Source organism: Aphelocoma coerulescens, chromosome 2 (genome assembly GCF_041296385.1).
Source record: "Aphelocoma coerulescens isolate FSJ_1873_10779 chromosome 2, UR_Acoe_1.0, whole genome shotgun sequence".
NCBI classification, from domain to species: domain Eukaryota; kingdom Metazoa; phylum Chordata; class Aves; order Passeriformes; family Corvidae; genus Aphelocoma; species Aphelocoma coerulescens.
The window spans coordinates 82,004,573-82,022,610 of NC_091015.1; the positions used below are offsets into that span (position 1 = coordinate 82,004,573).

At 37.0% G+C, this 18,038-nt stretch overlaps 1 protein-coding gene across 2 annotated transcripts in view; it reads right to left on the reverse strand.

The window, feature by feature from the left end:
- Positions 1–18,038, reverse strand: part of RELCH (RAB11 binding and LisH domain, coiled-coil and HEAT repeat containing) — a 76,768-nt gene that overhangs the window by 56,641 nt on the left and 2,089 nt on the right. For both annotated transcript variants that reach the window (XM_069008291.1, XM_069008288.1), the window contains exon 2: positions 3,468–3,557. In XM_069008291.1, the coding sequence (XP_068864392.1) occupies positions 3,468–3,557 (90 nt within the window). The remainder of the gene's footprint in view (positions 1–3,467; positions 3,558–18,038) is intronic.

An 18,038-nucleotide genomic window follows, 5' to 3' on the forward strand; every position in this document is an offset into this window, starting at 1 on the left:
GAAATCAATGCTAATACAGGAAAATCTGAGAATATGTATGATTGAAATAGAGTTTGATTGGAAGAATTAATTTTATCGGCACTGAAAACACAGCATGTGTTTTTAAAATGATCAGCTTCTCAGTTGATGTTAAAGGCAGGATAGCAATAATAAACATTTTGAATTATGCAAAGTAGGGGGTTTAGACCATGGCAAATTTAAGGTGTGGCAGAAGATTCACTTCTTTAGACTGAATGTCAGGTAACCTATTTAAAGCAAATGCTGTGAGTACTTAAGTTAGGCATATCCTTATTACACAGGAAGGGAACAGGTTTTTCCATTCTCTAGCTGCTTTATGGAAATTATGAGTATTTGGAGGAGGTCTACTAACCCTACCAAATCCTTCAGTACTGAGTTTATCCTAGCAACAATAATTTCAAGCACTTAATACATGAGTTAGGATTCAAAACTTACCAGTCTTAGAGAACAAGTTGTTTCCATCTAGTAAATTGCAAGCTGTAAGGATGCATTTTGTTTTTTTTATCTCTTATTATTGTTGTATTATAATACATTATTAAATGTATTATCCAAATTGTTACGTAACTCTCATTTTCATTAAGATAGGGTAGATAAAGAAGACAATTTATGTTTTCTAAATTGCAGTTAGTTTTTTCATACTTATCCACACTGACTGGCTTCTGTGACTTGCATCTTTTCAGTCAAGCTGATAATAACATTATAGAAGGGCTCAGGTAGCTTCCTTTTATCAGATTTCTCAAATGAAAAGCTCACAGCAACTCTTCAAAACATGTTTGCTTCTAGGTCAAATTTTGATTCTAATACCAGATGAAGTGAAGTGGTCTAATAGTCTTTAAATACTGAAATCAATTTCAAACAAAAGTTGATACAGTTATTTCCAGGAATTTTTGGATTGTTAAAATAAAAAAATATAGCAGCTAAGTCTACCACTACCCATAATGGGCAAATGGAATATGGTGGCTCTGGATGATGCATGCAGACCTTTTTTTTGATTTGGGGCTTTCTAACATTGCCAAGATGTAAAAGCATTTGTAAAGTGGGTATGTTATAACTTCAGTTTTAAAGTTCTTCTGACTTGGAACTAGTTTATCCGTTTCATTTAGTGACTGATGTGCATTTATTTCCTATCTTTCATTTGATAAGATAGGGAACTGATATGGAAATCATGTGTTCTGTCCAAACAGTAAAAAACAAAGATAGCAGCAGGAGAAGGGCATTTACAAAGAGAAACTATTCAAACCTCATCCTCAGAACTATCAAAAGGAAAATATGACTATTAGATCATATGAAAGCCTCAAGCTTTCACAACAGATTACAATTTTAATCTCCTAAGCATCAAAGCTCTTAACTGAACAGAAAGAATTTTAGAAGAAATAAGCAAGATGGACTTCCACTTAGGTATCAAAGTGCATCTGCAGCTAAGAACAACTTCAAAAGCAGAAGTTATAAGCCAGAGTTTGTTTAAAGAAGGAACTGGATTTGCGAAAGTTTTAAAACCTCTGTTGACATAATTTTTTAATGTGCAAAATAAATACTTAGCAGTTTTCAAAATTGCTCAGGAAGATGGCTTTTAACAGAATTGAGGCAACATTTTAAGCAATTATGACTGAACTAGAATTTTAAGTAGAAACAGGATATTTTTGAAAACTATCAGTCTTTACAAACATCCAGAAGTAATACTCAGTCTTACTTTGTTCAAGTTCTTCTGTAACTTTTTAAAAACTCTTTGAAAAACATCTCTAAAGGAACACAGAACTGTAATGTAAATACCCTGACATACAATTTCCTCATCAATTACGTATGACAGGAGTCAATCACTATAAGGTAATTATCAAAAATACTGATCAATTTTAAGATTTACTTAATACTTAATTTTCAGCTATATTAATTTCATACTGGAAGTAATCAATATTTTGTTACTAATGTTCTGTCAGAAGATTACTGGTTCTACTGGATGCAAATTCTGACTGGTCTATATTTTCTATAAGCATCTCTAACCCAGTTCCAAGGACAGCTCCAAGCAAACATCAGACTAGTTCTCTCACTAACACTAGCGCCAAGAAATACTGACTAGAATCAGGAAAAACCTACCAAGATAATGAAAAGAAATAAAATACTGGGATTTTGCTTGTTTCTTCCTTGCATTCCAGGACACAATTCATAAATGCTTGGGCTCCTTGAACACAATTTGTTTATAAGATTAGTTTTCTATTTACAACTATTGCCTCCTTGAAAAGGACTACATATACAATACACATATTGAAAAAGAGAGTAGCTACATAGTAATAAGAATCCAGAAGTTTCCATATAAGTTGAAGAACAGTAAGTTCCTATAGTTCCAGGCCAGAACACCAAAATACTGGATTTGCTTCGTGTTTGTGAATTTCATCCAGTCCTTTAACTCAGCAACACTGGCTGGATAAGAAAAATGAGATTTTCCCACCGTTTCACACTGACCCAGAGATGAAATTTCAGAATCAAGATCCTTTACAGAACTATGTTTCATCAGCCTTTTTGTTGCTTGTAGAGTAGAGACAATAGAGTGGAACAGAGACACAGCTGCTTGCATCACTTTAGGTTTCATAAAGCTCAAGCATGTGAGCAGAAGTCACAGCACGGACAACTTCCATGAGCTCAGGATATTGAACAGTATTAACTGACAGGAAGCAAACACAGCTCTGTAGCCATTTTTAGAGAGCTTTTACAGGTTTCTCTGTGGAAGCTGTGAACAACTTAATATATGAACTTGGAAAAAAACCTGGACAGAGAAACATGGCTCACATGCAAAAGCGGTTACTAAAATAATTTCAAATATAAGAGAAGGTTCTGCCTTTGGTGATATAATAGATCCTAAATTAAATGTGCCAAAGGCTCAGAACAAAAGGCAAAAAACCACACTCCTTTAAACCAATCTTATAAAATCAAAGAATCAAATAGGAGAGAAAAGCACTACAATTAAGATTTGTAGCAAAGAAGATTTGTGGAACTGTGTAAATCCCAAATTTGCTCTGGGTTTGGAAATGCTTATTTGATCTCCATGAAAGCCATATTTAAAAGATGACTTGCAACAGATCTTTACATCAGAAAGCTCTCACCCATGTAGTAGTCACAGACCACTATGTAGAATAATTAAGTGTATGTTTCAGCTTAACAGCAGTAGTCAATATCAAGTAGGCAGTATCAAGACACAGTTCTACTGTCAAAAGCTGGGCACAGTTTTCAATTATAGTATTTGCCTCTGCACTGGTGACATGTGGAATCATACAAAAGGACATCTGCCTGAACATTTACACAAACTACAGCAGAAGTGTCTAAAGCATGATGCTGTCACTAAGCACCAAGTTAAACCACCTCAGTGAAATCTTGTCATCTTCAGAAATGTTATGCTAAAAACAAGTTTAACAGTAAAATTAACATTCTGTGATTCCTAAAACATATAAAACACTTACCTGCTACTCTTTCATCGGTTTCTCTATTGCCATCATCTGAGTATCTTGCAAAATCTAAAGAATCAAGAGTACTGATGCTTCCAGCACGATCTTAAGGGGGAGAAAAAAAAATTATCAGAAAGAATCCTGAAGAGTCTTTTATAGAGAAAGCCAAAACAGCACCTCGTTTCAGGAGCTATAAATTGGAGGCTACATGTTCTGCAACACTCAAGTTTTACTGCATTTTCTAAAGGTCTGTATTAAAGAGTACATCAGTAAATTTGAACCAAAAATACAGCACTACAGCAAGTTCATTGAACACAGACTGTAAGAGATTCTTGCTTCCTCTAAAAGATGGCATTTCTAGTCTGTCCACAGCAAATGAGGAGCAGTGCACTGCAGTACTTCCCCTTTTCCACAAGGGCCAGGGACTTTGGCTTGGACACACAGGTGAGAATGTAAAAGAAACCAAACTGTTGTGTGACAAGTTTCACGCAGTTCCCGTTTAACAGAAAGCTGTAATTGCCTCAAATACTCTACTTCCTTTTCCCATTTTTAGTATTTTAAAGCATGGCAACGTGACCAAATACTTTTTTACATATCTCCTGACCTAGCCTTTAACTTCAGTACATACTCACTTAATCAACATTTACTAAGGAACGCAGTATCTAACAAAAGCAAAGGAAGCACAGCTCATGCTATTGCAGGTATAACATTCACACTCTACAATTAAATTCTTAATTTAAAAAAGAAAAAAAAAATCAAGGAATTCCGTAACCAGCATAAGGTTTGGACCTGATCTTGACATTTTTCATTTCAGGGGAATGGCAAAGAAAAAACCATCAACCAAAATGCAATTTTGATGTGTCTGTTGAAGCACCTTTTTATAATAAAAATGCACAAATTACTTGGTAACAGAACTCAAAATAAATTGAACATGTTCCTAGCACAATTGAACATGCAGAAATTATATTAAGTACCTTAGTATCTTTCCTCTCCTTTGAAATTAATTTCTATGTAGCAGTTCAGAAATAATTTTAATTACATTAGAACTGTAGTCACATTAACAAAGAACAAACTCCACAGAGCTGTCAAAAAAACTCTTAACTGTCAGTGGAAATAGAAGCAATTTCATCACTTGTCAGTCAAACTCTGTCATGACTAACATCACTAAGTATTTAACCTCTCCTCCCATTCTGCATTATGTAAAAAAAGAAAAAACAGAACAAAAAAAATTCTATTCATGAGTTTCTTTGTATATTTGTGCCTAAGTTGTACTGTAAGGTTTTGTGACATCCTCTCTACGTGTAGACCAGCACTAAACTCAAATAATAACACCTGAATTAAGACTGATGAAAGTACTTACACTGAAAAGATACAGAGAACACTAAACTTACCAACTCCAGATGAGTTCCACAATATCAAAACTTGCCTGAAAACCCTAACTTGTCTGTTCCATGGACATGCAGTATATGACAGTATATAGTTTATATCTAACCACAGGGTTTTTCCCTGTTACAATGTTTTCTTATCCAAACAATGAAACAGGCTGTTGTTCCTCAGTGAGTCTCTATTCAGTCATTGGTTTTAAACATCCTTGTTCATATGCAGGTTCCAGTCTTATCCTCTCCAACTTTTTCAGACATTAATCTGATTTAATAATTCTCTGTAGGCTGTTCTTTATAGCTTAGCAACACAGTACAAACTCTTTGTTTTATATCATCTTTGGAAAATGGACTGTTGTGAAAACAAACCAGTGGGGAATCACATTTGAAGAGATTAAGTTCAAAAGTAAACATGAATTTTGCATGCACAGTATGAAAGTCTTTAGAACTGACTTTTAAAAACACCCAACACCGTGATGAGTAGATATTGCTCCAACTTATTCCACTGGGAGTTACAAGATCATTTTTTGAAATCAAATACACAGCATTCAAATGGAGATCTCAGTGAAAAGCTGATGCTGAAGAGAAGTAACCAAGTCTCATGTACAGCATCGCTATGGCAAATGCAGAAATAAAACAATTCCCTCCTGCAGTCTTGCCATCTTCACAGATCAATTTTCTAATTGATCTGTGAACAGAAGCAAAGTAATACCAGAGAAACAATGCTCAAATTTTCAACTTAAGTCAACCACATCACAATTACTGAAGCATGCAAAGCCACAAGCAACACAATATTTCTTTATATGACCAGTGGTGCACTTCAGAGGCCAAGGCTCTCCTCTGAAAACTGATAAACCTGGACATAAAACACAAACTTACTGGCCAAAGCCAAAATTTTCTTGAAAAAAACCCCAAACCACCAAAACCCAGTTGCCTAGAAAAAAGAAGGGGGTAATTACAATCTTTGTCAGGATGTACACAACAGAAGCTGTTTAAGATCATACCAGCAACTGAATCCAACAACTCACAATATCAATCAGTTCTACAACCTTAATGGTCCTACAGGAACTCAGCAACACCAAGGGGGTTTACTATTTTAACATCCAGAAACGCCTTAAGCACCACCCCTGCATGCACAGCAGCCATTTTCAGGCTTGAAACTTGTACATTCACCATTTAGACTTCACTTTATCATTACAGTGTTCATAATAAAAGCAAACATCTGACTTCCTTTTCATACAGGCCAACATTGTGAAGATACACAAGCAGCTAGACTCTGATGAAACCAAGGAAGATCTGCTCAGGAACAGCAGCCCCACAGCCTGTTTCCCGCTACCATGATTTCATTCTGGCAGTAATGCTGACCCTCCTTCCCATACAAAAGTACACGCCCAGTACCACCCCCCTACCGCAAGATGTTTCATTATCAGCAGCCACGGCACACAGGCACCGCCGGGCAGGGCGGTGCTGAGCAGCGCCCACAGGGAAGAGCAGCGAGCCCGCGCCACCGCCTCGCCTACCCAATGTGTCACCGAACGGAGTCTGTGGCCTCGCTACTTACCACTGCCTTTGTAGGCTGGCATCAGCGGAGGTTTAACTCCTACAACTAATGTCATTGTCCAGAAAAATCATGGAATGACATCTTATAACCTCATATTTTACACTTCCATAAAGGAGGTACCTGCTCCGCAAAGGATCAGAGGGTGTAAAAGGTACCTCCCTGCTGGCAGCACAACAGCCTCATTTGTTAGGAAAATGGGCAGGGCTGTCTCAAGGAAAGAAACCAAAGGGAAGGGCTGTGCTCAGGCACACAGCTCACCTGAAGAATGTGAAATATCATCATTTGTCTGAAGTACAAATAGTTGTACTCCAAGACACTGAGTGGAAGCATTTCAACTACAGCATTCAGAAAAGAGAATTATTTTCTGAATTGAAAGGGGAAAAGAAAAAAAAAATTAGAAGAAAACATATACTTAGGTAATTTTTATAATAAAAATAAAAACCTTAGCCCTAAGTTATCTGGCAAAGAATATCGAAGGAACTTCTTGTGGAGAAACTGCTGAAAAAAGGAGTACCCTTTGGCTGAAATCTGCTTCTTTCCCAGAAAGAAATCCAATGAGACACAGCAGCAGGAACCCATTTTGTTGTCTTGGTATGTGCATTCTTACCAACAGCCTCCTGTGCATGGATTTTAGACTTATTTCTCTGAATTAAAACACTTTAGAATTAGCAATTCCTTTCTGCTAAAAGCTTTCCTAGTGAATAGTGGCAAAATAATTGCTGTCAGCTTTGTGTTTCAGAAACGGTAAAAGCAAAGTAATAAGAACAATTTTGACAAGCAGGCACAAACAACTGCAGAACATGGATCACCTCAATATGGAACAAGAAAGTGCCATGGGTGCATAGGGAAGCACTGAAATAGGCTCAGGGTTTTCATAATTCATACTAGTGAAATTCCAGGAGACATATTGGGATAATAAAGGAGAGCCTGTGCACAGTTCTTGTCTCTTACCTTTACCACTGGAAAAGCATGAGCGAAATCAGAATGCCAATATTCATATACTCAAAGATACTCAAAGCTAAGAAGTTATTTAATCCATTTGTTTAAAAATCTAATGTGTTTAATTTCATTTGTGAAGTTAAAAATCATGTTCAACGCTACATTTTGATTACTAACTTACACAATCTTTTAAAATATTGCTTTGTTCCAGAGGAAAGGAATTTTAATTCTTTCCTTATTCCCAGAACTGCCACCAGATGACATGCAGATTTCTGCTGACACCTTCTGTTCCCTAGGCATATATCCAGCTCTCCCTACAAGTTGAGCATAAGTACCAAAGTAGGAAAATGTAAGGAAACCTCAAAGTGATACATCCCCTTTCACTGACATACATAATATGAGAAAGGTTGCATTTCATTCACTCTGATGATAAAAAGATTATTTTTTACCAGTTTACCCTAAAGGACACCAAGAAGGATCCTATTAGCCGTATTTTCATATTAGCCATATTGTCACAGTATGTGCATTAAGCAGAAGTAAGTTGCAGTCTTCTATAAAATCACATTAAATAATTTTTACATGCACATGACACTGTAAATCAACTAAAAACGCAGACAAATTAAGCAGCATTACTTATTGACAGGAAGGCTCAATAAAAAATATTTTTAAAATTAATGTTTTAGAAGCTGTTTGAATTTACTTTGCAAACATCCAATTGATCTTAAAAAAATTACTAGTTGATAAAACAGCCCAGTTGTAATATTTCCTCTAAGATCACAGGAAATCATATCATGTACTAACAATTAATCAAATGGAGCATAAGAAGACCAAGAACTGCACATTTTTTCCTTGAAATTCAAAGAAAAGAAATTATACTATGCTTGTACAAGAAAGATTCACTTTGCAATGCTAACTAAATGTTCACTTGTATTGAAAAATATTTGTAATCCTGAAACCAGACTATTGCTGTATTTCAAACTGCTGAGTGAAATAGCTGGCTAACCACATTTTAAACTGATTGAAGAAATAACTGGCCACTGGAAGTCGGGTTTTGATTAGCATACATAAGGAACTAGAAGTGAATCCTTCCCAGTCAGGATCAGACTGCAATATCCCACTAGATATTGCACATACTAGGACAATATATTTCCCAGTTTAAGCTAGGCTTTACATGAATTATATGGCTATATGGAGGATGAAACAGATGTAGGCAGATAGCTTACACATATCATAGGGAGACACAATCTTTTTTGATTTTTTTTGAGATAGAAAAGGTCTGGATAATAACTCATACCCATCATGCTATATCAGGGCCATCAGCTGGACTCCCAACATCCACCCTCGCACACCACTATTTGGAGAAGAAAAAACAAACATGACTTTGCATTGAAAAAAAAACCCCAAAACCAAACAAAAACCCACTATTTGAAGACATTCTACCTGATTGCTTAATACAATTTTAATTGTCAATTACTGCAGCATTATCAAACGGGAACACACAACATAGCACAGGCTTGGAAAAAACTGTTAAGAACATTCATGCTGCTGGATACTAGAAAGATTTATATCAAGAACTCTGAATATTCACCCAAGCAGAGCTCTGCTTCTAGAAGCATGAAATTTTTATTTCATTTAGTCTTTTTATTTTTTACTTTAGAGAAAGTTAAAATGTTTTAACATTAGTGTTAGAATTATCTTACAAGCAATTTAATCCACTAGTAGTAATTTTATTTGATAATAATACACTCTCTTCACTAAATTAAATTTTCACTACATAGGATTTCACTAGGGACAAACATTAAACAAGGCATCCCAGTTCAGAGTCAGGTACAACCCTACTTAGAAGCCATCTCAGGTTAATGCCTTCTAGCTTATCCTGAATAAAACCAGACATTGAAAGTTACATAAGTGAATGACTGAGGCTATCAAAAATTATTGCTTAGCATCATCATCTTGATGGCTACTGCTAAGTAAGAAAAAACCCAATATGACTCCAGAATACAATTCTCAGCAGCAACAGAAATAAGTTGCACTTCATTCTTGAACTGGGCACTGAAAACTTGTTTGGTAGAACAATTATTAAAATAGGGAATTGCTAAGGTTTGATTGAATTATGAATTAAAAACCAAAACAAAACAGGATTATTCAACCCACAAATATGCTACATCTTAACACACGGCAGTAAACTAGACTCCAAAAATTATGAACTATCATACAAAAAAGTTGTTGGGGATTATAAATGTCAGAAAAGCATGCAATTACAGCTGTATGGGGAATAACTAAAGTAAAAAAAACCCAGCTTACTCTGAGATACTCTTTCAGATCTATAAAACGTGAGAAGCTATAAAAGCCCCCTACTGCAATGTTTTTTGACCAACAAGCCCTGGATTATTACTAAGACAAGCTTTAAAATAATCATATAGTTCCATTAACTTCAGAAAATACACAAGTTTTGCCTGATGACCTGTGCTATTCCTATGAGTTAAGCTGTCCCTCCTCCCAATATACACATAAACCCCTTCTTGCATGGGGTGATGAAAAATTCTCCATCTAAAAGAAAATTATGTCACGAAGAGATCAAAGCTGAAACTTTAAGGTGTCTGCAAATCAAAGGTTGGAAAAAAATTTCACAGACATCTTGCAAAGGACAACAGTACCCACATTCTAGGTGGTATAGCTTCTTTACTTTTAGGACACCTACCTAATTTTTAAATGCAAAGATACAGGCCAACTAGCAAGTACTCTGATAACAGATCCCAACTGAGAAGTTTCTATGAAAATTACTCAGGTCTGACACTTTTTTCCTTTCTTCTCTGTGCTACAGATACTATAAAAGAACTATTGAAATTCAGACCTAAGGAAATGCAGATGTATAAATACACATTTTAGGTCTGTTTCTGTTGGCAGTAAAAAAGTCTGCAAATGAGGTATTTTACCTACCTTAAACATTCCAGACCTAGAGCAAACTAGCCAGTAGGGTCATGCAGCAGATGGCCTGCTCTATTCTAGAGATACTGGTCTGAAAAAACCATGTCCTTGAATAACTTGTATTTTCAGCTATCCTGCACAATATCACAGGCACAAAATAGCAGAAGCCAAGGAAATGGGACAGAGGCTAACTGGGAAAAAGAATAAATTTCTTCTTGTATTTATCTGTACATGTTTAAGTCCCATACTAGTACTGAACCACATATATGCATATGTGAATAAACCAAATTGTGAGAGAGCAAGCACATGTGATAGAAGATGTGGGATAATGTGAAAACCCAAAGAGTTTTAATGAAGTCCTTTCTACATTCAATCAAACAATCAGGCATCATTAACCCTTTAATAAGTGATCATCAATTTGCATTGTATTCACAATGTATTTGTGACATTATATAGCAACTGAAATAGATATATTGTGCAATACGTATGAATAAAAGAATTAAACTATTTAATTTCCCATAAATGATACTGCAAATTTATTTAAACTGTACCACATTTCACAAGACATCTCTGGAGCAATATTACTTTGAAAAGTTTTAAATGTCTGCTGCATTTAAAATTTCTGCTATGTTTCAACTTGTTCCAGGCTTACTGATGCTGGATCTTTCAGCAAAGCAAACTTGATCCATTGCAGCAGACATTTGATCTAGCATGCAACCTTTACAGTAGGAACAGACTTATGTAACTATTTTTTAAACCAACTTGAACTTGTAGAGTAAATTTTACCAGATCAACACATTCCACATCACTATGGTAACTCTGGGATGGAATAAAAAGTCTTAAATTAATTCACTGCATCAGGCACTAAACTGTAAGCACCTGACCTACCAACCCTGCTTTGCAACTCAAGTGCCTCTTTTGCTCTCTCCCAGATGTTCTTATTCAATGAGACCTGCAGAATTTTCCAAGTTGGTATACTCTGAAAAGAAGACTTCATACCCTCATCAAATGAAAAGAAAACTTAGTTAAGTAAAGCTACTAGAATAAAATTAACTTCCAAGCTGTCAGAGCAATCTACTTACCAATTACCTTGAGCAGACATTCAATACTACTCCACGATGGGCAGCAGATTGAAAACAGATGATCAATACACTTACCTACTTCATATTAATAGCAAATTCTAAAAATTCATAGGAAGCATATGAGGGTAAACCCCTAAAGCTGGTTAGGGAAAACTAACCTGTGCTTGCTGGCCAAGAACACAAAAAAATCTCAAACAAACGAACAAAATCCCACCAACCAACAACAAAAACCCCAACCACCGGATATGTAAAACAAATATTTTGCAGATACATTGCAATAAAAAGGTATTACTCTCACTCCCATGACAGGCACACTGCAGAAGCTCATCAGAAAGATGAAATTACAAGTAAAAAATAGATAAGATCGTGCACCCTAGCACAGAAATAACAGGCTCACAGAACTAGGTTACAATACAGATGCACCTGGGCTGATCTCCTGGAGAGCTATACCAAGACCAGGCTGCTTTTAGAGGGAGGCTTACTGCATAGACACTCTCAGGCAGCATCCAAATTAGTGGAGTCTGAAAGAATTAAGCCAGTGCTGCACAAAGCCATTTGAATGTTTCTGCAGTGAACACTTGAGGTCCAGAGGGGTGTGACCTTGGGGAAAGTATCAAACCCAGCCTGACCCCCTACACATGTGCAGGGAGTAGCTCAAGCTGCAGTGTTCTTGAGCAAGCAGACCTTCCCAAAACAGAACAGCTAAGGGACAAGCATGGCATGGAGGTACTTCTTGCAGCTCATGAGCCCAGCTGGCCTCAGCAGAAATCAGAAAGCATCAACAGCATCAAATTAACTTCAAATGCTTGATGCTGCAGCAGTGCATTGTCCAAAATGTATCCATTAACTTGCATCACAAGGATTTTTCTGTTTGTTGCAGTAACCCAGCTTTCCATTATATGCTAATATCAAGCAAAATTGTATCACTTTAGTCCTTAAATGGTTCCCCTTGCTGAAGGACTACTTAAAGTGCATAGGTAATGTCTATCTTCACTCTCAAGCACTGTATTCCTCAGGTTTTTTTTGTATTTAAATCTTGGTAAGTTCTCATTTGCCCACTTTCTACATTTATCTTAGGACAGTAGTAAATTTTAAGTTAACTTTAAAAGTTAAACTTCTAACTTGTGTTCACATAGTTTCTAGAGAATTAAAAAAATAATGGAAACTAGCAACTGGAGACCAAAGCATCTTTCCTATGAGAAATGGCTGAGAGAGATGGGGCTGTTCAACCTGGAGAAGGCTCAGGGGGAGTCTCATGAAGAGTTTAAATAATTGAAGAGGGGGCACAACGAAGACAGAGCCAGGCTCTTCCCAGTGGTACCTGTGACAGACCACAGACAGTGGGCACAAAATGAAACACAGGTGGTTCCTCTGGAACATCAGGAAACACTTCTACTGTAAGGGGACTGAGCACTGGCACAGATTACCCAGAGGGGTGATGGAGTCTCTATCCCTGGAGGTACTTAAAAGGCCATCTGGACATGATCCTGGGAAACCAGCTGTAGGTCACAGGGGTTCTGCTTGGGCAGGAGGTAGGACCAGATGATCACCAGAAGTCCCTTCCCACCTCAGCCACGCTGTGATTGCGAGATTATTTTTGCCATGATTTCTCTTACTCCAGAAGTTTTTTTTCAAATGACAAAACAGCTCGTGGCTTTCTCTCTTCTCTAACATCAAACAAGGTGAAAAAGTACTTGTTATATAAATACAAAATTCTTATTCTGTGACTTTTTATGTAAGAGTATTTCCTTCAATTAAACAACAAAGTAATCAGCTGCATCACCATCGTGCAGAGATATATTGCAGGAAGGGAGGAGGAAAATTGCCTCTACCCTACAGTGCACTGGAAGAAAGAGTTCACTGTTTCTCAAAAGCTTTTTCAACTTTGTCTTAAAAAAAAAAAAAAAAATTACAGTTTTTTTAAGTATTTGTCCAACACACTCAATATGCTTAGTGCCATGTCTCAGGCATTCACATCATAAACTAATAAGGCCTAAAACCTTTACTGAATTACGCTATGTTTTAGCCTGTGCTAGAGATTTCAACTCAGTTGCTCAAATCGGCATCTTTACAACACACTAGAAAATCAAATGCAAGTAGCACACTGAAGACAGGAAGTTGTCAATTTGAACCAAACAATATAAGGTTTCAGGACTAACTGTTACATAAAAAAAGCCCTTCTCATGGTGTATTTTAAAGAGCTCTGTAGATATAAATTACCTAGCTCAGATTTTGCAAAAAATCTTAATTTAGTTGGGAAGTGTAAGAACATCCTGAAAAACACTTTTTCCCATATTTTCATTAATTCTGTTTTTATAGAACATAGAAGTCCAGTATTCACAAGTTTTCAATTAGCAGAGATGAAGTGCATACAGATCGGCTTCCAACATAGCTGATACCAGTAGCTACATGATAATAACTTGCTTTCAAAGACAAACCTTTTTTATCACGTAATGAAACTCGTGTGAAATTTTCAGCAAGCATTCTCTCAACTGGACAGTTCATGAGTTACATCTTCAGTCAAGAAAAAGGTAATTCTCAGAGGGGAAAAAAAGCTACAGGAAATTCAATGTAACTTACATGGAATTGAAATTACACATGGAAGAACTCAGAAAAGTTGCCAGTGGTTGGTTCTGAAATGCAATGCTCTAACTCAACATTCTAATTTCCTTCTTTCCACCTACCCAAAACCCAAAAACCAATCTCTGCTTTCCCTAACAGCAAAACCATAAGAAGGATAGTGTGCTGCTTCAGCACAAATCCAGCTTGTTTTGCTGAAGCTTTCAGCCACAGGATGGTTAAACTCACACATAACTGAACCAGCTACAGTGCCTACACAGAGAGGTTCACTTCTGCTTTCCCCAACATCAAAAAGTAACAGGAACTCTGGCACAGAAACAGAACAGAAGTCAGGACAAAAGCAATTAAATTTCCCATATCATAGCTGTGAGGATCCTAAAAGAACCAGAACACGCACTAAGTTACTACAGGGGAAAATACAATGTAGTCATCATAGTCACTCATTATTCAGTGGATAACTTGATATTTACCTGCCTAGTAGTAGTGGCTTCTACTCTGTCCTCCTTGGTCCATAACTGTAATGATTATCATGCTACCTTATCTTGTTACTTCTTTGTGTAGTTACATACTTATGGGGACTAACCTGTCTCCTGAACAATCTACCATTATATCCCGAATCAGCCCAACAGAGACTTTAGCCAAAGCTTAGACTCATCCATCAGGGACAGCTTCCAGCAGACCCAGTTTTAGTCATTTGACAAGTCCAACAGTTGCAAAAGCCTTAAGAAGCTTGTAAGCTATGAAGTGCATGTCACTGAAAACTTGTCAGAAACACCAGTGTCAGTCAAATGGAGTGGGTTTAAAGCAGTCACAACAGGAAAAGTTCACCCGGCTTCTGTATCAGTAAAGCCAACATCAGAGCACTATGAAGCCTCTCAGGTTTCATTCAGGCATGACTCTTTTCTGGCATGTTTGAAGGGAACTCTGCTTCCCTTTCCTTCAGCATTACGTACAAACTTCTACTCTTTCAAATGTTTTCTGTACTTCATTAAAAGTGACAACCATCAGCCTTTCCCATCTGTTGACACCAGCAGCTTTGATTACCTATTTATCCGCACCTTTCCATCCTGTCCTTTCTCAGGGAGCACCTTTTCCAATTCAGGTAGAAAAAACACTCTTACCCACAAGCTACCATTCTACCTCCCACTATCTGCAGATACAGCCAACAGGACTAGATATTTTTGTTTGCTTTCATAAAGTAACAAGCCAAAGACTTGAGCTGACAACACCAAATCACCTAACAAGTAGTCATTAGAAGAAAAATTATTTGCCATCTTCCCAATTTCCTGTCTTATTTAGACTACTTAAGCTGAGGTATAATGAACTGTTTGGAGGTAGCCCTGTTCTGCTATATTTTCATTCAGAACATGTTGAAGCACCAATCATGGCAAAGCCCCGCACAATATTACAATGTTTGTGACTCGGGATTGAGAAGAGTTGCTACCAAGACATCCTCCTCTCACAAAAGTAGAATCTGTACACTCTTCCTGCTTGGCTTTTTCCAGTAGAAACCATCTGAACTTCAAAGGCTACAAGCAAAAAGAGCAATGCTTCACAATATTCCAGCCCCTGCCACCCCCAAATCCCAAGCCTGCCCCGCCAAAAACCCCAAAGGAAAATCAAACACCCCAAATCATAAAGAAAGCCAGGAGCTTACTATGAAGAAGCAGCAATACTTTATATCTTTGTGCTCACCGATGAGGTTAATCTAACTGGAATCAAATCCCTGGAAAGTTATAAACAATTTTATTATGACAATAACTAGAGAAAAATCATCTCCTGAAAACCACAAATGTAACGTAAGAGCTCAAACTCCCTCCTTATGATTTTCATTAAAGCTATTTCAAATTTTGTGAACGCTGAGCTTTTGTAGCCATTAAGAAAAAAATAAACAGCAAATTTTAAGTGTAACACTAGTTCTACCAGCATAAGCTGCATTCCTTCAGGAAAGGGCATTCATCAAACATAGCAACCAAAGGGCATCATATCAATCAGATTAAAAAAAAGTTTTCTTCACTCACTATGCACAAGCTTGAATTATGGTCATGCATATAATAAACACATTTGTGGTCCAGGAAGTCAGGTGAGACATTTGAGCAACAGTTTAAATTTTGAGTGTCTCAATTTGTACTGTACCTTCTTATGCAAAAATGATAGGGACAAAAATTTATATTTAATGTGTAGGTGGTAACTAAAGCCTTGTAAAAGATCTGGAATACAGTAAGGAGGAGGGACTTCCAAACCGTATCATTCACATGAGCAGCATTAGAAAAGTGGTATCAAAATGATCTAGCAGACATGGAGTTACTGCTATTGTAAGCAATGGAAGAAGATCTCAGAAGTTTGGGAACATCTAGCTGAGATACAGGACATGAAGGATGACTGTACCCAGGTGCTGTGCATCTAAAGGAATACTGTTACCTCCTTCACAGCTTGAATTTGCTTCAAACTAGAAAAGCAGAATTGCTAGACACAAGATACATTTCCACATTTTTCATTACAACATATCTTAATCTCAGTTTGTAGATGTGATGTTGCTGCTGCTGCTGGAAAAAGGAAGGGTGTTTTGCAAAGTAAGAAATACCAGTCATCTGTCATTTGCTGTTGCAACCAAGCACTCTGAAGCACGGTTAAAAGACAAAACAGCTTCTAAGTCACTCACTGACCACATGATGCTGGTTCAAATCCAATGAGACTTCAGTAAAATCTCTTTGTAACAGTCTTTGAAGATGAAGAGAGGAAAAAAAAAGAGCACACCGAAATAAATTCCAGCATTGACTCAGAGTTTAGACTGGCACTTCTTAGAGTCCTTTTAGGCAATGAACGCTTGTACAGGAATTCTCCCATTCTGTACATAAAGTACAAAAGCTTTCTATTGCTCAGTGGAAATCCTCAGGCAGCATTCCAAACATACTTCACATTCAATAAGAATTGCCAGTCATACTTTTTCTGCATCCACTCAAATTATGAAAAATCTCAGAATAAAGCCAGAGAAATTCATCTAACTTGGGGGTTGGGAGGAGCAGGTACAAAGCTAGCACTGAGAAGAAATTCTGACTTTAGAAATCAATAGAAACAATTTTTTAAACAATGTGATGCTTTTTTTTCACTGAAGCATAAAATTCACATGACCTTGAACTGGCAATCATGCCAACCTGCACTACTTTCTACATCAATAGTTTCTATTAAGAAAAATAGTAGTTTATTCTCAAATACCTTTGGGCATGTTAAAGCAAGAGAAGGTACGTGCACAACTCTCTCATACGCTGTCTGAAAGTCTCCCTGTGAAGATCCACAAAGGCAGGTACAACAGGCTGGGTCTCTCAACAAAACTGGACATTTTGACTAACTTAAGAAACTGTTCAGACTTATTCTTGGATCTGAACTGTAGCTCAGTCATCTACCTAAATCAAGTAATACTAAATGCTTAAGAAAAAAGAGAGGGAACTCTTCCAAAACCCATGATTTTCAGCCCACCAGAGTCTTCTGCAATCTACTTTTTAGTAGTTGGAAAATGACATAACTACAGAAGCATGAGATTATCAGCTCTTGTTCAATCAGAATCCATCTGAACAGCACTGTCACAATTGCTAGCCCAATGCTAGACTCCAGACTGCAAGAAAGTCTGATGGCACTAAGTTAAAAAAGCTGCTTGAGCTATAGAAAAATATTTTTTCATTGTTCTGCATCTGTCACCTTTCAATGTCACTTAATGTGAAGTGCCTTTTGAATCACTGTTGAGACAAAAAAAACCCTTTGAAATGCATTAACCTATTGTAGATATCAGATTTGAAGGCACACCTTTAGGATTAGGTCTAGCATGATATTAATTTTAGCACTTCAGTATTAATAAATTTGTCCAAACTAAGTGTTAGTCCCCCCTTCTCTCTCCCCCCACTGCTACGGCCTCCTTCCTCCTTTTTTTTAGAGGGACATCCCACAGGCATCTAACCATTAGCAGGTCAGCAAAATAATAATTAAGATGTTCTTACATAAGTGTACATTGGTCTAAGACTGCAAAAGGTCATTTTTTTTGTGTGCATAACAACACAGCTACACAGGCTGCTGTTTTTCTAATTCTGGAGTATGCGCAGTATCAATAAGTGGGAACAACATT